General features: G+C 45.7%; 2 protein-coding genes and 1 long non-coding RNA gene across 3 annotated transcripts in view; 1 reads left to right on the plus strand and 2 right to left on the minus strand.

The window, feature by feature from the left end:
- Positions 1 to 269: 269 nt before the first annotated feature.
- On the minus strand, positions 270 to 17,665 carry pgap1 (post-GPI attachment to proteins inositol deacylase 1). Its single transcript, XM_042073481.1, has 26 exons — positions 17,424 to 17,665; positions 16,550 to 16,703; positions 15,318 to 15,493; positions 14,880 to 15,051; positions 14,488 to 14,648; positions 14,120 to 14,172; positions 13,934 to 14,000; positions 10,245 to 10,350; positions 10,088 to 10,146; positions 9,855 to 9,938; positions 9,615 to 9,664; positions 9,445 to 9,496; positions 5,300 to 5,377; positions 4,825 to 4,900; positions 4,597 to 4,670; positions 4,452 to 4,503; positions 4,264 to 4,330; positions 3,999 to 4,104; positions 3,879 to 3,917; positions 3,532 to 3,716; positions 3,102 to 3,332; positions 2,834 to 2,969; positions 2,566 to 2,616; positions 2,185 to 2,399; positions 1,488 to 1,592; positions 270 to 1,243 (listed from the first exon to the last, which is right to left on the minus strand). Exons 1-26 carry the CDS (start codon positions 17,553 to 17,555, stop codon positions 1,105 to 1,107), a joined length of 2,820 nt encoding a protein of 939 aa, XP_041929415.1. The 5' UTR covers positions 17,556 to 17,665; the 3' UTR covers positions 270 to 1,104.
- On the plus strand, positions 11,629 to 12,415 carry LOC121694618. Its single transcript, XR_006025843.1, has 2 exons — positions 11,629 to 11,824; positions 12,125 to 12,415. It is a non-coding gene; the product is annotated as an uncharacterized LOC121694618 (long non-coding RNA).
- The window catches only part of lrrfip1a (leucine rich repeat (in FLII) interacting protein 1a), a 49,994-nt gene continuing 48,322 nt past the window's right edge, over positions 16,046 to 17,717 (minus strand). The window contains exon 29 of the mRNA XM_042073247.1: positions 16,046 to 16,073. The gene's annotated coding sequence lies outside the window, so the exon portion shown is untranslated. The remainder of the gene's footprint in view (positions 16,074 to 17,717) is intronic.

The raw sequence follows: 17,717 nt of genomic DNA on the forward strand, positions 1-17,717 counted from the left end.
TCACATACCAGTTAGTACTGCAAGTAGTTCATCATTACTAATTACAGTAGGCCAGCCACAGGGCTGTACCAGTATTCTTCCCCTTCATGATCTGTAAGTAGTTATCTATTCAAGTACTCCCTGATTTTAGATGCACATGACACCTATACCACTAACAGTGACTGGAGTGGGCATACACAATGTCCACTAACCATCTGCCCTACATAAGTGATGGGTCGCTGTATAGGGCGTAAATGAAGAGTCTTAAGACTCCTGGCCTTCTGCTGGCACTTGACTGAATGCTCTGGCAAACAATGGCACTAATCTGAGAAGAGCTTCTCCAATGGCTTATGGTCAATGTTGTGACATTACCCTCCAAGACAGGATATATACTCTGTCTGGAGTCACAATGTCTCTCTGCTTGCCAATGTCCACTTGGCCAGTCGGTCTTGCTTGTTATGATTAGAATACTGAATATTGCACTCGCATTCAGGCGGGTTATACTCATATACAGTATAAGTGTCAGTACACAGTAGCATTAAAAAGTCAAGTTCCATTAAATTACATGGCTGTAGTGTGGCGACCATGATGATTATGGGTCATTTTTGGCGATCAATTCACTAATGACATGGATACACTATAGTACATAGTGCGAGCGTGCTGCAGTGAGAACATAAGCAGCAATAAATGAGCTATGTATTTACCCTACATCATCTTAAAACGGGCTTGTTGTTAAGTTGTATGTGGAGACGGACAAGAATAGACAAATGAACAAGAGCATCTGACACAGACAGATAGAACATCAGACACAAACAGAAAAAAAAAAAAAAACATCAGACACAGACAGAAAGAACATCAGACACAGACAGACAAAACACCAGGTCAGTTAAAAGAAATAGGAGTGTTGTGGAGTCCAATCATAAACTCACATCAAGCTAACCACGACAATCAATGACACAGGAATACCCTGTTGAGACTCCATTGGTGAGATCGCACGGCCTGGGTCTTCTGAAGTGGAGTCACTGTCCCCCCCTTCAGGATGGGACTAGTAACTTATATTGTAAGGCTGTCTGGGATGGGTTCTACCTGCTTATGGGTTTGGTGACGGGACCCCATCGAGAGCGGTCAGAGGGAACAGGAAATAGCCAGAAAGCCCAGAGCCACAGACAGGAAGTGAGTGACTCGATACAGGTGTAGGGAGGAGAAGGTCACCATGGCAATGCACAGGGGCAACAATAGCCGGCAGGTCAGTCTGAGGACTTTACTAGAATGAACACACGCACACACGCGCACACAGACACACGCACACGCACGCGCACACACACAATTAGTAAGAGAGCTTGATATTTAAAATGTGTAAACATAACCACAAAATCATGTATGATTTTTGCAGACCTTTGTTACTTTTTTCATCCATCTTCTTAAGATTTGCTCTCAATATTTTGCTTTGTGATGAGTGTGAAAAAAGTCTAGGCATAAAAAAAAACACAACTCATACTGTGCCATACCTGTGATGGAGTGTGTCAGTGTTGCAGTTGATGAGCAGCACAGTGGCCGAGAGCAGGGGGAGAGTGTGGGGCCAGCATGGGTCAGGGTCCAAGGGGACGGAGTATCTGCGGACGCCGAATAAGCAGTAAAAGGAGGAAATTAACACAACACTTCATTCAGTTCTTGCAGTTGCAGTTCAAGCATGTGTGCTGATATGCTAGTTCATGAGTTTTGTGATATGATTTATTTTGTAAAGGTAGGTGGTATGTGATTTTAAAAACATGCAGACGACATTTACTTGCACATATTCCCTAATTATAAGTATAAGTATATATACTCTTTTGATCCCGTGAGGGAAATTTGGTCTCTACATTTATCCCAATCCGTGAATTAGTGAAACACACACAGCAAACACACAGTGAGGTGAAGCACACACTAATCCCAGCGAGCTGCCTGCTTTAACAGCGCGCTCGGGAAGCAGTGAGGGGTTAGGTTCCTTGCTCAAGGGCACTTCAGCCGTGGCCCACTGGTCGGGGCTCGAACCGGCAACCCTCCGGTTACAAGTCCAGAGTGCTAACCAGTGGGCCACGGCTGCCCCCAAATTATATCAACTGTCCATGTGTATCAGTAATATCTGAACTACAAGAACCACATTCAGATCATATGGCATGTACCAGTTTTTGACACCAGATGTTCCACTATACACTAACTTAGTACCTGAGGTTACGGGACCAATGTATGAGTGACGGGGCGCAAAGCATCATGGGTAGCGTGAGCAGAGCTGAGAGACTTAGGTGCAGCTGTAGGTCATCTCGGACTTCCTGCAGCGCTGACTGTGTCAGTAGCGGGGAACCATTACATTCCTTAGGTTGACTCTGACAACCACCGACCCCATAACCGTTCTCTGTCTCTGGGGATACCTTCAGAGGAGCCTGGGTAGGGGAATAGAAATGACGCAGGAGTGTTATGTCTGCTGGGTAGACTGTGGCCATTTGGTAGCACTGACATGCATCAACAGCGTCGGCTGCTGGGAGATGTTTCATAAGAACATCCAGGTGTGTGGTACGGAGAATTATGCTGTGCTTTCATATCACCCACCAGGTTCAGCACGTGGCGCAATGACCTCTCTGTCATCTGTAACCTGAGCACCTACAAAAGGACACAAGGACATAAGATGAGCCGAATTGTTCAAATAAATCACCATTTAATGGTTAATCACTGTTCAAAGGAACATTAGAATGTGAATCAGTATTACTATTAATTAGTAATTAGCGTCATTTGTTACTAGCAGCGTAAATATAAATATAAATATATATCTGGGGTCCATCCACTGAAATGATTCTGAGGGGATTGAGCCTCATCTCACCCGGTAGAAGTGGAGCAGAAAGGCTGTGGTGACTGACAAAGCCCCACAAGTTACTCCGCCCAAGGTGCCCAAAGCCAGGATGAGGAAAACCTGAGTTCGTAAGAGGAGGGTACCACAGTCTCGAGACACTGAGGGCCTGGTGTGGCACAGAAATCACACACACACACACACACACACACACGGAATGAGACCACAAAAACAGAATTGTGTGTAATGCACTGTGATTGACAGATGAAGTAACTTTGTGCAATAATGTCCCATTTTGCACCTGTGCAAAGGAGCGAGGAAGAGAGAGAACAGGCGCAGACCAAGCCGCATCACTGTGCTACCCCAGAATGCAACAGTGGCCCCCAGCAGGCCCAGGACGGGGCCTAGGAGGCGAGGCCAGTCCTCGCTGGGCACCGTGGCATTCTGGACGGTGTTCTCCACCGCCATGAGGGGCAGGCCATCCACGGCCGGGAGGCCGAGAGACACCCAGACTTCCTCAAACCAGCTCTGCCTACACAACCAGACACAAGAGACCAAGCAGGTGGTGTAATTTACAAGTTCAAACAGAGATGCAAAACAGACCGATGCAGGAATGCGGAAATGAGGGAACCTGTTCATTTATTCATTTATTATCTGATGAAACTAGCACACATACAGGTTTCAGACAAGGAGTGGTTCCTCCACCAAGTTTCTCTCATGACGCGACTCACCTGAGGAGCAGGTGTAGCAGGTAGACAGGGAGCTCCAGTGCGTGGGGTTGCAGGGCCCGGCTCATGGCCTCACCCATCCCCACTGGCCGCCCTGTCCGGCCGATGGAGCCCAGCTGCACCCCGAGCGAGAGAAGCAGAGTCACGGCCATGTAGACAGGAAGCACCGGGCCACAGAAACGCAGAACCTACGGACACACGGAAACTTAAAAACCTATAATATGAGGGTTTTTTTGCAGACAAACTGTAGGTCATAAAGATTTGTATCTGATAATATTCATATCTGATAACAATGATTACAGAGCTACTATGGTGTAAATTCCTTCAGGGCTGATTGCTGGCCACCTCACCTGTCCCAGCACCTTAGGGAAAGAGGTCCTCACTGATACCTGAAAATGGAGAGCGCTCAGTTAACAAACAAAAATGACTTCACACATGCAAGTTAAACCTGAATGCAAGAGGTGTAATACCTTATACTGACAGTTGGGGGCAGTGTGGAGCAACAAGAGGGCACTTGAGGTGTTGTCGAGACGACTTGTGTGAAGCATTCCAGAAATCTCGGTAACAGAGGGGATGCTTTTAGAAGGAATTCATGGAAACGGAAATAACAAAAAAGGGGAGAAAAAAAACAACTTAGACACTGTGTACCGTCAGATTTCCATTCTGCACTCTGCCTGCAGCTTTAAACAGTCGTGACTACAGACAGTAGAGAATAACAGAGGTCACAGACCTTACCTTGCAGTAGTGAAAGAGTCCTCTCTGAACCAGGGGGCCTTCAGTCTATAAACACTGGGCAGTCGGTCTGCAAACCAAAATGTGCACTGAACTGAGCGCTCACCTTACAGAACACCAAAGACATCACTAATCATTCTTGAATCCTGCAGTCTCAGATAAACACAAAGAGCTCAGTGTGTCTGACTCACCTTTGCTTACTTTACACTGGCTCACAACTGTGATTCTGAAAGCCTGGTAGACCTGACAACAGAGCAGAGCAGTACAAATTCAACAAATGCAAAACTGTATGGATGCATAGACACCATAAAACAAGGAAGGTTTGTGCATCAGCACCTGGTGAAAATGCTGCAGCTGAACGGTGTGGAGCAGCCCAGAGGAGTTGATGGTGACATCACTAACAGTCAGGCCTGGAGGCAGAGAGGGCCAGTTGCCCATGAGATTTAAAACATTAATTATAGGCACGGGTGGCTTTAGCGTAAACAGCCAAGCTGCTCACCGTGGCTGAGACAGGTACTGAATGTGAATTTAAGAGACAAAACGCCCTTCCGTTCCCCCACTTACCAAAGGACAGCACATGAGGCACGGCCACAGGGATGGTCTGAGATTCCTCCCTCTGCCACTCACACTCCATCACAAACTGCGTCATACAACAAGTACAGAGAGGATGTCCATCACATGTCTTTGTCTGTATCTGATGCCTGTATGGATACGGATGTCTATCACATGCCTTTGTATATATATATATATATATATATATATATATATATATATATATATATATATATATATATATATATATATATATATATATATGTGTGTGTGTGTGTGTGTGTGTGTGTGTGTGTGTATCTGATGCCTGTATGGATACGGATGTCCATCACATGTCTTTGTCTATATATATATATATATATATATATATATATATATATATGTATCTGATGCCTGTATGGATACGGATGTCCATCACATGGATTTGACCTGATGCCTTTATGAATGTGTCTACTTGGGTACAGGTTTTATGTGAGGTGAGGTGTACCTGGTTGCCACTAGGGTTGGATGCAGCGACAACAAGATGGGAGACTGAGAACAGCTCGTTCACTCGAACAGTCAGTACCTAGAGAAATGGGCAGATAATGGGAATAATAGCAAGGACCGCAGGTGTGAGAGGAATTGTAATGTGCACCACAACACATATTCAGGGAAACGTGTTTCAATGCACATGGTCTTATCTAATGTGTGCGAACGTCAGAGGGCGGGATCAGACGTGACTAGCTCCTTATAATATCGGAGCACCTCTCAGGTAATCAGACAACAACTGCAGTGAGTTGGGAGAGAGAAAGCAAGAACACATAGGCTACTACTGGCCAATCCTCTCCAAGTGTTTAGAATTGGACTCTGGGCGTTTGGGAACAGCTGAGGGAGGAGGCTACTTGAAACTGTGAGTTTCGGTCGGTGTGAGCGAGCGGACTTTCAGTTGACAGTAATTAACACCCTTTTGAACAATCTAAGCTGTGCGAACGTCAGAGGGCGGTCTACGCTGATTCATCATTAGTGAGACACGAGGACAGCTGCATGCAATTCCTATCAGCATAACAATAGTGGCGGCTGCTGAAGCGTCAGCATAAGCGGCAGCCCTCGTTTCAGCCGGCCTCGTTTAACACGGATGCGGTCAAGACAAGCAAGTTTACCTGTGCAAGTTCACCGAGCACAGGCACCGACAACGGCAAAATGTGCCGTTCCACCATATCTGTTATCACCGGCCATTGCAGAAAACGGCATCATGCCAAAAGGAGCAGAAATCTGCTTAACCTCCAGCAACTTAAACGGTCCTCACTGACAGAAACCTCCTTCTCCATGGGCTTGTGGAACTGTCAATCCGCAGTCAACAAAACGGACTTCATAGCTGGCTATGCCAACCACCTTTCATTGGAACTCCTTGCTCTCACTGAGACTTGGATCAAACCAGAGAACACTGCCACCCCGGCTGCACTCTCCACTAACCTTACACTATCCCATACCCCTCGCCTATCTGGACGAGGAGGCGGGACGGGCCTGCTGATCTCCAACAAATGGAAATTCACCCCGCTACTGCCTTCAAACAAATATGTCTCATTCGAATTCCATGCCATCACAGTGATCGCCCCAGCAAAACTCTACGTGCTGGTCATCTACCGCCCTCCAGGCCAACTAGGCGACTTTATTGACGAACTTGACACTCTGCTATCCTTCATCCCTGAGCATGACTGTCCGCTTCTTGTTCTCGGTGATATGAACATCCACTTAGATGCCCCAGGCTCAGCGGACGTTTTGGCCCTGGTCCACTCCTTTGACCTCGAACTGGTTCAAAGCCCACCGACTCACAAAGCTGGCAAAGAGCTTGACTTGATCTTCACTCGGAACTGCAGCACAGACACCCTCATGGTGACGCCTCTCCATCTTTCTGACCACTTCTTCATCCAGTTCAACGTCAGCCTGACAGAACAGCCTCCGGCTCCTCAGCCGATGGTCACGTTCCGCCGCAACATCCGGAACCTGTCTCCAACGCACTTCTCCTCTGTGGTTGCCTCCGGTCTACCTCCACTCAACACCTTCTCCTCTCTGGAGGTTAATGAGGCCACTGACTTGCTCTGCTCCACACTGACCTCGTGTCTAGACGAGCTGTGCCCTCTTACCACAAGGCCAGCTCGATCCAAACATTCTCATCCATGGCTAAATGATACCCTCCGATCGCAGCGCACCAAACTCAGAGCCGCGGAGAGGAAATGGCACAAATCCAAACTAGCTGACGACCTCAAAAACTACCAGACACTCCTGACCTCCTTCTCAGCCAGCATCACTGCTGCTAAGACTGCTTTCTACAATGACAAAATCAACAGCGCTACAGACACTCGAAAACTTTTCTCAACCTTCAAATCGCTACTCAACCCTCAGCTGCCTCCTCCTCCATCCAGCCTTACTGCAGATACCCTCGCCTCATTTTTTACAAACAAAGTGGCGGCAATCAGCAGTCAATTCTCTACATGCCCACTCAACGCATCTGACTCAGATACCGCACTCCTACAACCTCTAGGGACTGCTGGAACATCTTTTTCGGCATTCACGCCTCTCTCCGAGAGTGAAGTGCCCAGACTCCTGACATGCAGCCGCCCTACCACATGCTCGCTGGACCCTATACCTACGAGCCTACTTCAGTCCATCAGCCCGACCATCGCTCCAGCTATCACACATGTAATCAATGCCTCGCTAACCTCCGGCACATTTCCAACAGCATTCAAAATGGCCCGGGTAACACCGTTACTTAAGAAAGCTTCTCTCAACCCTGCTCAAGTTGAGAACTACCGCCCTGTCTCACTACTGCCTTTCCTATCCAAAGGCATTGAACGAGCAGTCTCCAAACAGGTCTCTGACTTCCTCTCACAGAACAACCTTCTGGATCCAAATCAGTCTGGGTTCAAAAGCGGCCACTCTACCGAAACGGCTCTGCTGTCTGTAACAGAAGCCTTAAAAGAAGCCAGGGCGACCGCTCGGTCATCAGTACTCATTCTGCTTGACTTATCGGCTGCCTTTGACACGGTTAATCACCGTATCCTTCTCTCTATACTCGCTGACATGGGAATCTCCGGTTCTGCTCTCTCCTGGTTTGAATCCTACCTCACAGGACGCTCGTTTAACGCATCATGGCTTGGTCAGCTATCTGCACCTCACCATCTCACCACAGGGGTCCCCCAGGGCTCAGTGCTGGGCCCCCTCCTCTTTGCTATCTACACCACCTCCTTGGGACAGATTATCCATTCGCACGGCTTCTCATACCACTGCTATGCAGACGACACACAGCTCTATCTGTCCTTTCCACCTGATGACCCCTTGGTTTCAGCACGGATCCCGGATTGCCTTTCAGACATAGCTACATGGATGAAGGCACACCACCTCCAGCTGAACCTCTCAAAGACTGAACTGCTGGTCATCCCAGCTAAACCTACCATACACCACGACATCAACATCAAATTTGACTCCCTGTCTGTTTCACCGACCAGGACTGCAAGAAATCTAGGAGTTGTTCTCGACAACCAACTAAACTTCTCAGATCATGTTGCCTCAGTCGCCCGGTCATGCCGTTTCGCACTCTACAACATACGGAAAATCAGGACTTACTTGACTCAAGATGCTACCCAACTTCTGGTTCAGGCAATAGTCATCTCACGACTCGACTCCTGCAATGCCCTCCTGACAGGTCTCCCAGCCTGCGCAGTGAAACCACTTCAGATGATCCAGAACGCGGCGGCGCGCCTGGTCTTCAACCAACCCAAAAGGGCACATGTTACCCCGCTGCTCATCCAGCTACACTGGCTACCTATGGCGGCCCGCATCAAATTCAAGTCTCTAACGCTTGCCTACAAAGTAGTCTCCGGTTCTGCTCCCACCTACTTGAATGCCCTCATACAGACTTACACTACCTCCAGACCGCTGCGCTCCTCTGACGAACGACGTCTAGCTCTACCACCGGTACGCTCAAGCCACTCCAAACTTTTCTCATCTGTTGTTCCTCGTTGGTGGAACACACTGCCAGTTCCTACAAGGGCAGGGACATCCTTCTCCACTTTCAAAAAACTCCTGAAGACCCAGCTCTTTAGAGAACATCTACTCTCATAGCAACACTTACAACAAGTCTTACTGATCCTAGCACTCACCAGCCGTTTTAAACTGACAAGTAACTGTTAAAAATAGCACTCACCGACGCACTTATTCTTACTGTACTCTAATGTTTTTTAAACTGTCCTATAATTGTGAGAATTGTTCTAAAACTTACTGTTTACCATGTTGTTAGTCGCTTTGGTTAAAAAAGCGTCAGCCAAATGTAATGTAATGTAATGTAATGTGTGAGGCCACAAAAATAGATTAAACTACCATTTAAGTACAGCCGGCTGGTTTGCCAATAATTCCTAGGAAATGTAGTCCATCCTAACTATAGAGAACAACTATAAAATTGTAAAAATACATCTTGCTTTCTGTGATGCAATGGGATAGGCTGGGTGAGAATGTTTCAGCAAGCAGAGGTACACTTCGAGGTTATTCTTTCATATTTGTTTACTTTGACACAGGCGTGCCTTGATCAGGGATATCTGATGGTAAGAACTGAGTGGAGATCATCAGTATGTATGCCAACGTCAGAGGAGAGTCTACCTTGTAAGGAGAGAGAAGCTCCGTCCCCCATGACAAATCCACCGCCTGCAGACTAAAAGAGAGGGCAGACTGAGTGTTGGTTTTGACAAACAGAAGGAGCCATTTATAGCACCAGAATAAAAGACAAAAGAAAATGTCAACAGAGAACAAATTTGCAGCGTTGCACTCACCACATAGAGCCATTCATTTCTGTGCACCCATAGAGCCAGCTGGTCATCTCCTGTGTAAAGGGATTGAACAGAGCAACCTTCTTTATTACATGCCTTCAGTAGAAATGTTCAGACAAAAACAAAAATCAAGAAATGAGAAAAGCAGAAGCACTTTGTGGTTTATGTCCAACAATGGATGTAAGACAAGACCACAGAACAAGACTATTGTGTGCACACACCGTACAGCACTGGTGTGCTTACCAAGTTGCTGCTTCGACAGTGGAAATGGCTGTAGGCTTTCCTGCGACTGGATAGAGCAAACAGGAAGTACTTCTCCTGTGGTTCCTGCCAGGAGACAGTTATGGATTTCACCAGTCTGCAGGTTGATCTCGAACATTATTGAGCCAGCATGCATGGAGAACATGTCAGTTTCACTAGCGTTCCCTCCTGCTGTTTGTCAAGTTCCAAGGTCAAGCACTAATGCAACAGCTCACCTTAGGGGCACTGTGGAAGAGGCGGAGGGTGTTCACTTCACTCCAGGCCTCGGTTGGGGCTATAGAGAAAAATAAGAACAAAATAAAATAAATAACTCTCACTCACTTGCACATCTTACAGCATGTTGACTTCTACAAGGGATATATTCAGAATTACCTGTAAAGGTGACTATGGGCTCTGGTTTCTCTCCAAGTACCTGCACCGGGTGTCTGATGAAGTGATAATTCAGGACAGAGATCCTCTTCTCTGTGTCATCTGTGAACTAAAATCAATCACATGTCCACTCAAAGGTATCAAAGACAAGATAATGTATGCTTCAACATGACTGTGAAATGTAAACAAACACTTCTGAGAGCATATAACAGTGGGGTACACTACGAAGCAAGTTAGACATATCTAGACATATCGAAGCTACACAAAGCCTTGACTCAGGGGTATAAGTTAAATGATACTACGATAGCAGTTATGTGATGTATTTATAAAACTAGGCTTTCAGCTCAGATCTGTGCGCGTTCTCGGTGTGATGATGTTGGTCCAGGGTTTCCCGCAGCACTTTGCCGTCAAGGCGACCGCCTTGGCAAAACAAGCCTGTCGCCTTAACTATGTCGTCAAAAAAAAAAAAACACAAAAAAAAACGTGTTACTCTGTCCTGTTTTCTCCCTTTCATTCCAAACCGTGACCAACGCCAATCTCCCTTCTCCGCAGAACGCATTAAAAAAATAAGAATAAACGTGTCATGAATCGAAAAATAATCAGATTTTATAATCTTTGCATATGTGATATGCCTCCGAATCAGAGCTAGTGAGCGGTGCAAATATCTCGCTCCTCGTTCTCAAGAATCAGTCAAATCGCGAACAGCCACAGCTCTGTTTAATTGTCAGGTGTGATGAAATGCGTTCATATTCCACCTTTTATGTCACAAACGTTGCAGGCCTATTGAAAGGTTTAGTGGTAGGGTTGTCCAATGATCAAGTTGTTGCTTCAATTTCTGTTTTAATTTATGCGACGCACCGATGCTGGGTTCATCCATTTGGCGCAAGTTTAAAATGTTTAGCCGACTGGGTGATTTTGTCATTTTCGTTCTATAAGTTCCACTTTTCATGTCATGAATGTAACATGCCTATGATAAGGCTTTGCAGTTGTCCAATATGGTCAATCTATTGTCTCAATTGTGTTTCATATGACGCGCAGAAGCTAATTCTAAACGGACGCGCAAGACTGACAATAGACGGGCCTAGGCCCGTCCAGGCCCATCCGATCCGTGCCTACGCGTATGTTTTCTAAATTATTTAGCTAACCATTCCCATCAACGAACTTAGGCTATATGGCCAATATCTCTGAAATTTAATGGTCTTGGTTTTATTAGGAAGACAGTTGGGCATGCCTCAGACTCGTGGTGTGAGCGGTATCTGAGCGGAACAGAGCGGCCGCCACTCCGGCCTCTAAATTAAAAACCGCTCCGCGCTCAAATTCCATCCATATTACACAAAACTCTAAAATAATCTAAACTTCATTCACTCTCGGTGTATAGATCAGTGTAGCAGGGTTAATTATGCTTCCCTGAATTCCCCCATCGTTTCTACAAGTTCTATTGTAGTTTCCCACGCCTCTGAGGTACAGTAGGTTGTAGGGGGGTGTGGCTTGGGTGTGGCAGGGGTCGGTTCCCACGCTGAAGACCCCTTAAGTGTTCATGTAGCCCCCTCCTCTGCCTCTTTTGCTACTGTCCTGAGGCAGAGGTATGTGGAGTCTTGCATACAATACATCATATCTTTTATTTATGCTTTTATGGTTACTTGTATGGTGCATTTTTCACATAGAACTGTTTTCTGGTGTTGCACACCTTATATACGAGTTATGTTTATTTAATCACTGTTTTTATGTTAGCTCGTTACACAATGTACATTACCTCAGTTCTACATGCTACAGTCTGCTAACGTGGCTGCAGGTGTAGCGACGTTAACTAGTTAGCTTACAGACTTTCATACTGGTGAATTGACTGAATGCATTTAAACGTGGTTTACCTGTTTGATTGGCAGGAGCTGTGATGCGACTGGCTCGCTCCCTGTCTGATGTGTTTGTTTTGTCTTATATTTCAGGTATGCCATGTTTGTTTAATGTACTTTTGTTATTGTCTATTCACATGTACTTTTGTGGCAACGCTGTTAACTGCGTGTCTCGTAGTCTTGCCGCACGCCGCTCTTTTGCTACTGTCCTGAGGCAGAGGAGCTGTGATGCGACTGGCTCGCTCCCTGTCTGATGTGTTTGTTTTGTCTTATATTTCAGTAAAAGAGTCAAAGACCAGGTCGGTTGTGGCGTCTCTTATTATACACAACACAACGCAGAGAACGTGGTAGAGGGAAAACTACCTCTGTTACATCAGGACAGACTTGCGGAACAGGCTGCAGGTCAACAGTCTGACAGCCTGCATGAAGATAAGCATTAATGGTCCAATAGTAAAACAGTGCAATTACCAAAGGGCCCTTGAAATTATCTTTTTAAAGCCAAGGAGGATGGCTTGTAACGATGCTAGTTGTCAGCTCTGCCATAAGTAGTGACTGATCACATTTGCACATTTTGTTGTTTTGCACTTGTACTTATTATAGTTTGTAATAGTCTTTGTTAAAATTGCACAAATTACACAAATATTTTGAAATATTTGTATACTGTTGTATAGTTTGTTTGGTGTTATTATGACCGCCACGCAGCGAAGCAGCGGTCATATAGGTTTAGTCAGATTTATTTTTCTTTTTTCTTTTTCGCATGTCCAAAATTCCGTCAAGGATTCCCGGGACACTGAAAGACCGGGGCACACGAAACTTGGTGGGCATGTACCCCCACATGGATAGCATGGAACCATCGCTTTTCGTTTTGATCTGTAGCCCCCCCCTGCTGGACTGGACCCCCGAAAGGAGGGTAGGGCAGACACAGTTTTCTGTGGGCCTAGGATAACCAATTTTTTGTGTATGTTTGCCTCCACGGGTCATGTAAACCCATTCCATATGCACACATGTGCATAAACAGATACACACGCACACACAAACATTCACAGTAATCCTACGTATGACACATACTCACACAGTAGACATATATACGCATGCATGCACATGCACACACACAGGCACATAAACAGGCAAACACACAAGCACACACACCCGCACGCACACACACCCACCCACACACACATAAACATGTACATGCACACAATTCAAGAATTTCTCAGAATTATGAACAGGCAAGATGGGGGTGGGGTTGTATGAAATGTATATTACATATGAAATCTATGAACTAATCATGTTTTGGTACTTGTTGTCTAGCAGATACCAGTGAGAATTGAGTGTGCATAATGCAATTCAGTGAGACAGTTAGAATCATATATGCCTTTCAGCGTGACTTATTTTTGTGGAAAACATGTGCTGGACTGGGTGGCGGTCATATTTTGTACCGCTCTGCGGTACATCTAGTTACTTTGTTCTTTGTTAACTGTTATTTTGAGAAGCTGGTTATTTATTTAATATGTAGTGTTTAATAAATAATTGTTAAATGTACAAAGTCTGTAGTGTATCGCACAAACAAGACGCCAACCCAACACCCACACACCCCCCACCGACACCGGTCGGACGGCAACCAATACAAGACTTGAACTATAACTTAGCACATAACCTGCTCTCGACCAGGTTTGATTGGCAGCATAAGGCACCATGGTGATACAGCGACGCTAAAACAAGAGACACTTTCGTGTCACAGCATACCTAGTGGCTAACCCACTAATCGAGATTCGTAGTATAGCCCACTGGATACTTATACATAAATGGAGGCCATTTACATACATATACACAGTATCTTACCTGGCCAGTCTCAGGTTCAATGAGGTCAAAGAAAGCCCTAACTGTTGCCAGGACCAGCTCCTTACACCTAAACACAAAAGCATAATGATTCACAGTGCTTACCCAAAGCTCTTTGGAGTGGCTGCTGGATCATCTACTTGCATACTGCTACAACTGCAAGATAAAATGACCATCTGCGTATCTTACCAGACTATAGACAGGTGATCTGTAGACACCCAGGTCCTTGGTACAGCAGTGACCTTTCACAAGGAATAGAGTGAACACTAAGTCAATTTAGGAAGTCTATATTCCAGCATAACACATACCAGAAATATCACTCCAGCTCCCAAGATAACATAACTAAATAATAAAAACCAAGCATGAGTGAGAACCACAGCCTGACCATGTCATGAGCAAATGGCGTATGTGGGTCATAAATGGATTATGTCCGAGGTGGCTGGACACTGACTGCTCCGTTTAAACTTTACAGTATGAGCAACATGCCACTTCCGTGGGCATGTGCCCAGTGAGTCATTCCAGCCTAGGAGACAGCGTAGCGCTTCTCGGTCTCTTACCACCAGGGACAGCTTGTTGGGGTCAGCCAGGGGGCACCGCAGCGCTGCGAGGCCGGAGCGCACCTGGTAGTCACGGTAACCGCCCCCGACAGAGAGCACAGTCACGTTCCGTAGGTCCTGTGCTCCAGTGATCCATCGCTGTCTGACAGCAGAGTAGAACTCTAACACAGAGACAGGTAGAGAGAGAGAGAGAGAGAGAGAGAATAATCAAATGTGCCACTGTGCACATGTGTGTTTGTATGAATGCGAATGTTATGCATGCTTGCAGTGGTATGCATTGTATAGTTAACTGTAGCTGTGTATCTGGACCAATATGCTGCGATTACAGGCAGTGCTACATGTATTCTAATGCATTAACATGTGTAGCTGATCGTGTGCGGCCTAGAGCATACCCAGTAAGTAGGGGTCTAGTGGGAGCACTGGAGCCTGATGTGGGGAGGCCTGGGTGATGATGAGACTGACCAGCCTCGAGTTGAACCTGGGCAGGGTGAACAGCGCTCGGGCCACCACACCGCCCATGGAGTGTCCCACCAACACCACACTAGTAGGGGGGTCTGGGTGCTCCTGCACGAGATACAGCAGGATTAGAAATATGTCCACACACAGTAGTTTAACCTTCACTTATTTGTCTTATGGAATGGTATGGTACAGGTAATCTCCTAATGGGGAAATCAATAAGTTCAAAGGTGGTTTTGTAGTGTACTGTACATGTAACTCACCCATTCACTAAGAAGTGGGAGAGGATAGTGTGATGCACAAAACTAAGGCATCATTGATCATTGATAATACTAGTAATACTCAAAAGTGCATGTTCATGTGTGTGCACACACCTTGTAGAGGCGCAGGATGGCCTTGATGCTCTCGTGCAGGAAGCGGGTCTGCCTGAGCAGGCTTCCTCCATACAGCGCCACCAGCTCCTCGTTGAAGTCGATAGTGAACACGTTGAAGTGGATGCCACCCTCCAGCCCCTCGGCCTTCCGCAATGCCACTGAGCCCAGGGAACGAGCTGCCACAAACAGATACCGGTAACAACAGAAGACAGTGAGAGCTCACTATGTTACTAGTAAAAAGTGGTCTGGGTCAAATTCTGTATTACCTCAGTGAGCAAAACTAACCAAATTCGACTGTATCTATGTACACAGATCAGTACAAGCACGTTCCATTTATCATTGACACAGTCCACTACATGCAACTCTAAACTATCATGAGGACTACAATCAAAAGCATTATTTGAACCCCTGGTTGCATAACCACAAGGTTCAACAGACAAAGCAACTCATTGTTAGAACTAGCTGTTTGGAATTGGATGTATCCTCTCTACTACATAACACCAATGCTCCAGAAGACAGGAATACAGCAATCAATTCTGTTTTACATTGAGTGACTAGGAATGATACAGCTGCTACACATTTAATATACACCAGATATAGTTTTATCACACACACAAACACACACATAGAGTAGTAGATATTTCAATGCTGTGAAATACATACTTAACTACAAAAACATGAGATTTGTTTAGACCCTTGTTACTACATGCACCCACATATCAATGAGTGTGTGTGTGTGTGTGTGTGTGTGTGTGTGTGTGTGTGTGTGTCTACAGTGGTGAGTGGGTGTTTTCCACCTACTCATGGCCCTAGGAGAGACAAGACCAACCAAAATGGAGGCACACTACCAAATCCCCTGATTTCTTTTTAATCATGAAGATAAATCTGCATGCACACATAACAAAATAGCAATAAATAAACTGGCTGTCATAATATAGACTGTGTGAAAATATTTCTGCTGCAGATACGGACATATTCTTTTCGAAGTACAAGTTGAGCTTCTCTGAATTTCTCATTAATTTAAGGTCAAGTTCACAGAGAATTGTCTAATGGAGAAATCTCTAATTCTGTACAGTTCATTGGTGGAGAGGCCTCTGAGGACATGTCAGCAATAATGCTTCACAGAGCATATGTAGGCCATACTATTAACACTGAAGTGCACTGTAGTAAAATGACCATAGATGCACTTCTCTGAATTGAGTAGATTTGGGTAAGGTGCATGTATGGCATACCTTGTTTGTAGCTGCCTGCATTCCCTGGCAAAAACAGCACTGGGGCTCCACTGAGCTTGAGGCCCCTTGTCTCCTGAGCATACACGCCCTCTCCATACAAGTAGAGTCCATAGGCTGGGTACAGGCGGGCCACTCGTCGTGGCAGCTGAACACGCTGAACGCACAAACAAAACGTAAAAAAAAAACCATCAGCTGGATACAGCGGTAGCCATCCTGGTAAAACATGACATTACTGAAACATTTCGATACAACACACCTACAACATTTGCTATGCATTGTCTGACTGACAGTCTTCCATAGTGGCACGGAGAAGCCTACATGTATTACAGTTGCTGTCTCACATCGCAGTCACAGCGAGACAGCCCACTGTTAAGCAGCACATTAAAGGTGAGCAAGTCAGCCAATCGCCTATCTCTGCCTCTCTCAAAACACAAACCAGCTTCCTTAACATTTACGCTCGGTTGCTTTTACACAATCATATAGGTGTTTGTTGGTATCAAATGCCAAGATCATGTCAATTCAGTCTTTTCAAACACTCACTGTCGGGCGCCGATTTAAAAACGATGCTGAAACTTTGGATAGGAGTTTGCGCGACTATTCACCCAAAACTGACTATGGATGGTTTGCAAGTAAAATAGGTGATGAGGTCCAACACAACAACAGGTTGACAGAGGTCCTGGCATTTTGATAGCGAAAGTGTGGCTAACAGATTACACAGTGGCTAAGCCACTGCCCTCTCCAAACTAGCTTAGGGCTAACGAAGCTGAGTTAAAAAAAAACTCAAATGCTGATGATGTTGCTTAAGCACTCGAAACGTGTTCCTAAGTTCAAAATAAAGAAGATGCGATAGAGATATGCTTTATTCCGTACTCACCCGGTATTCGGGATACTCGAACATATATGTCATGCTACACCTGTTTTCCTCGAAACCAAGTAGCAACTCCCTAAGCCCCAGTCCTAAAAGTCCTAATGCACAACCGTAGAAAGCTAATGTAGTTGCTTTCATGTTTTCTTATCGGTGTCGTGATGCTGCAAGAAGGAATATGCTTCATGTCTCCATTTCCCCGATTATAAATATAAACCCACACCGTCTGCCTGTTTCAAGTTCCAACCCATGGGGGGCGTTTCAAGGAAGCCCTCCGTGGTGTCGTCATTGACACTGACATAA

Source organism: Alosa sapidissima, chromosome 2 (assembly GCF_018492685.1).
Source record: "Alosa sapidissima isolate fAloSap1 chromosome 2, fAloSap1.pri, whole genome shotgun sequence".
Classification (NCBI taxonomy): domain Eukaryota; kingdom Metazoa; phylum Chordata; class Actinopteri; order Clupeiformes; family Clupeidae; genus Alosa; species Alosa sapidissima.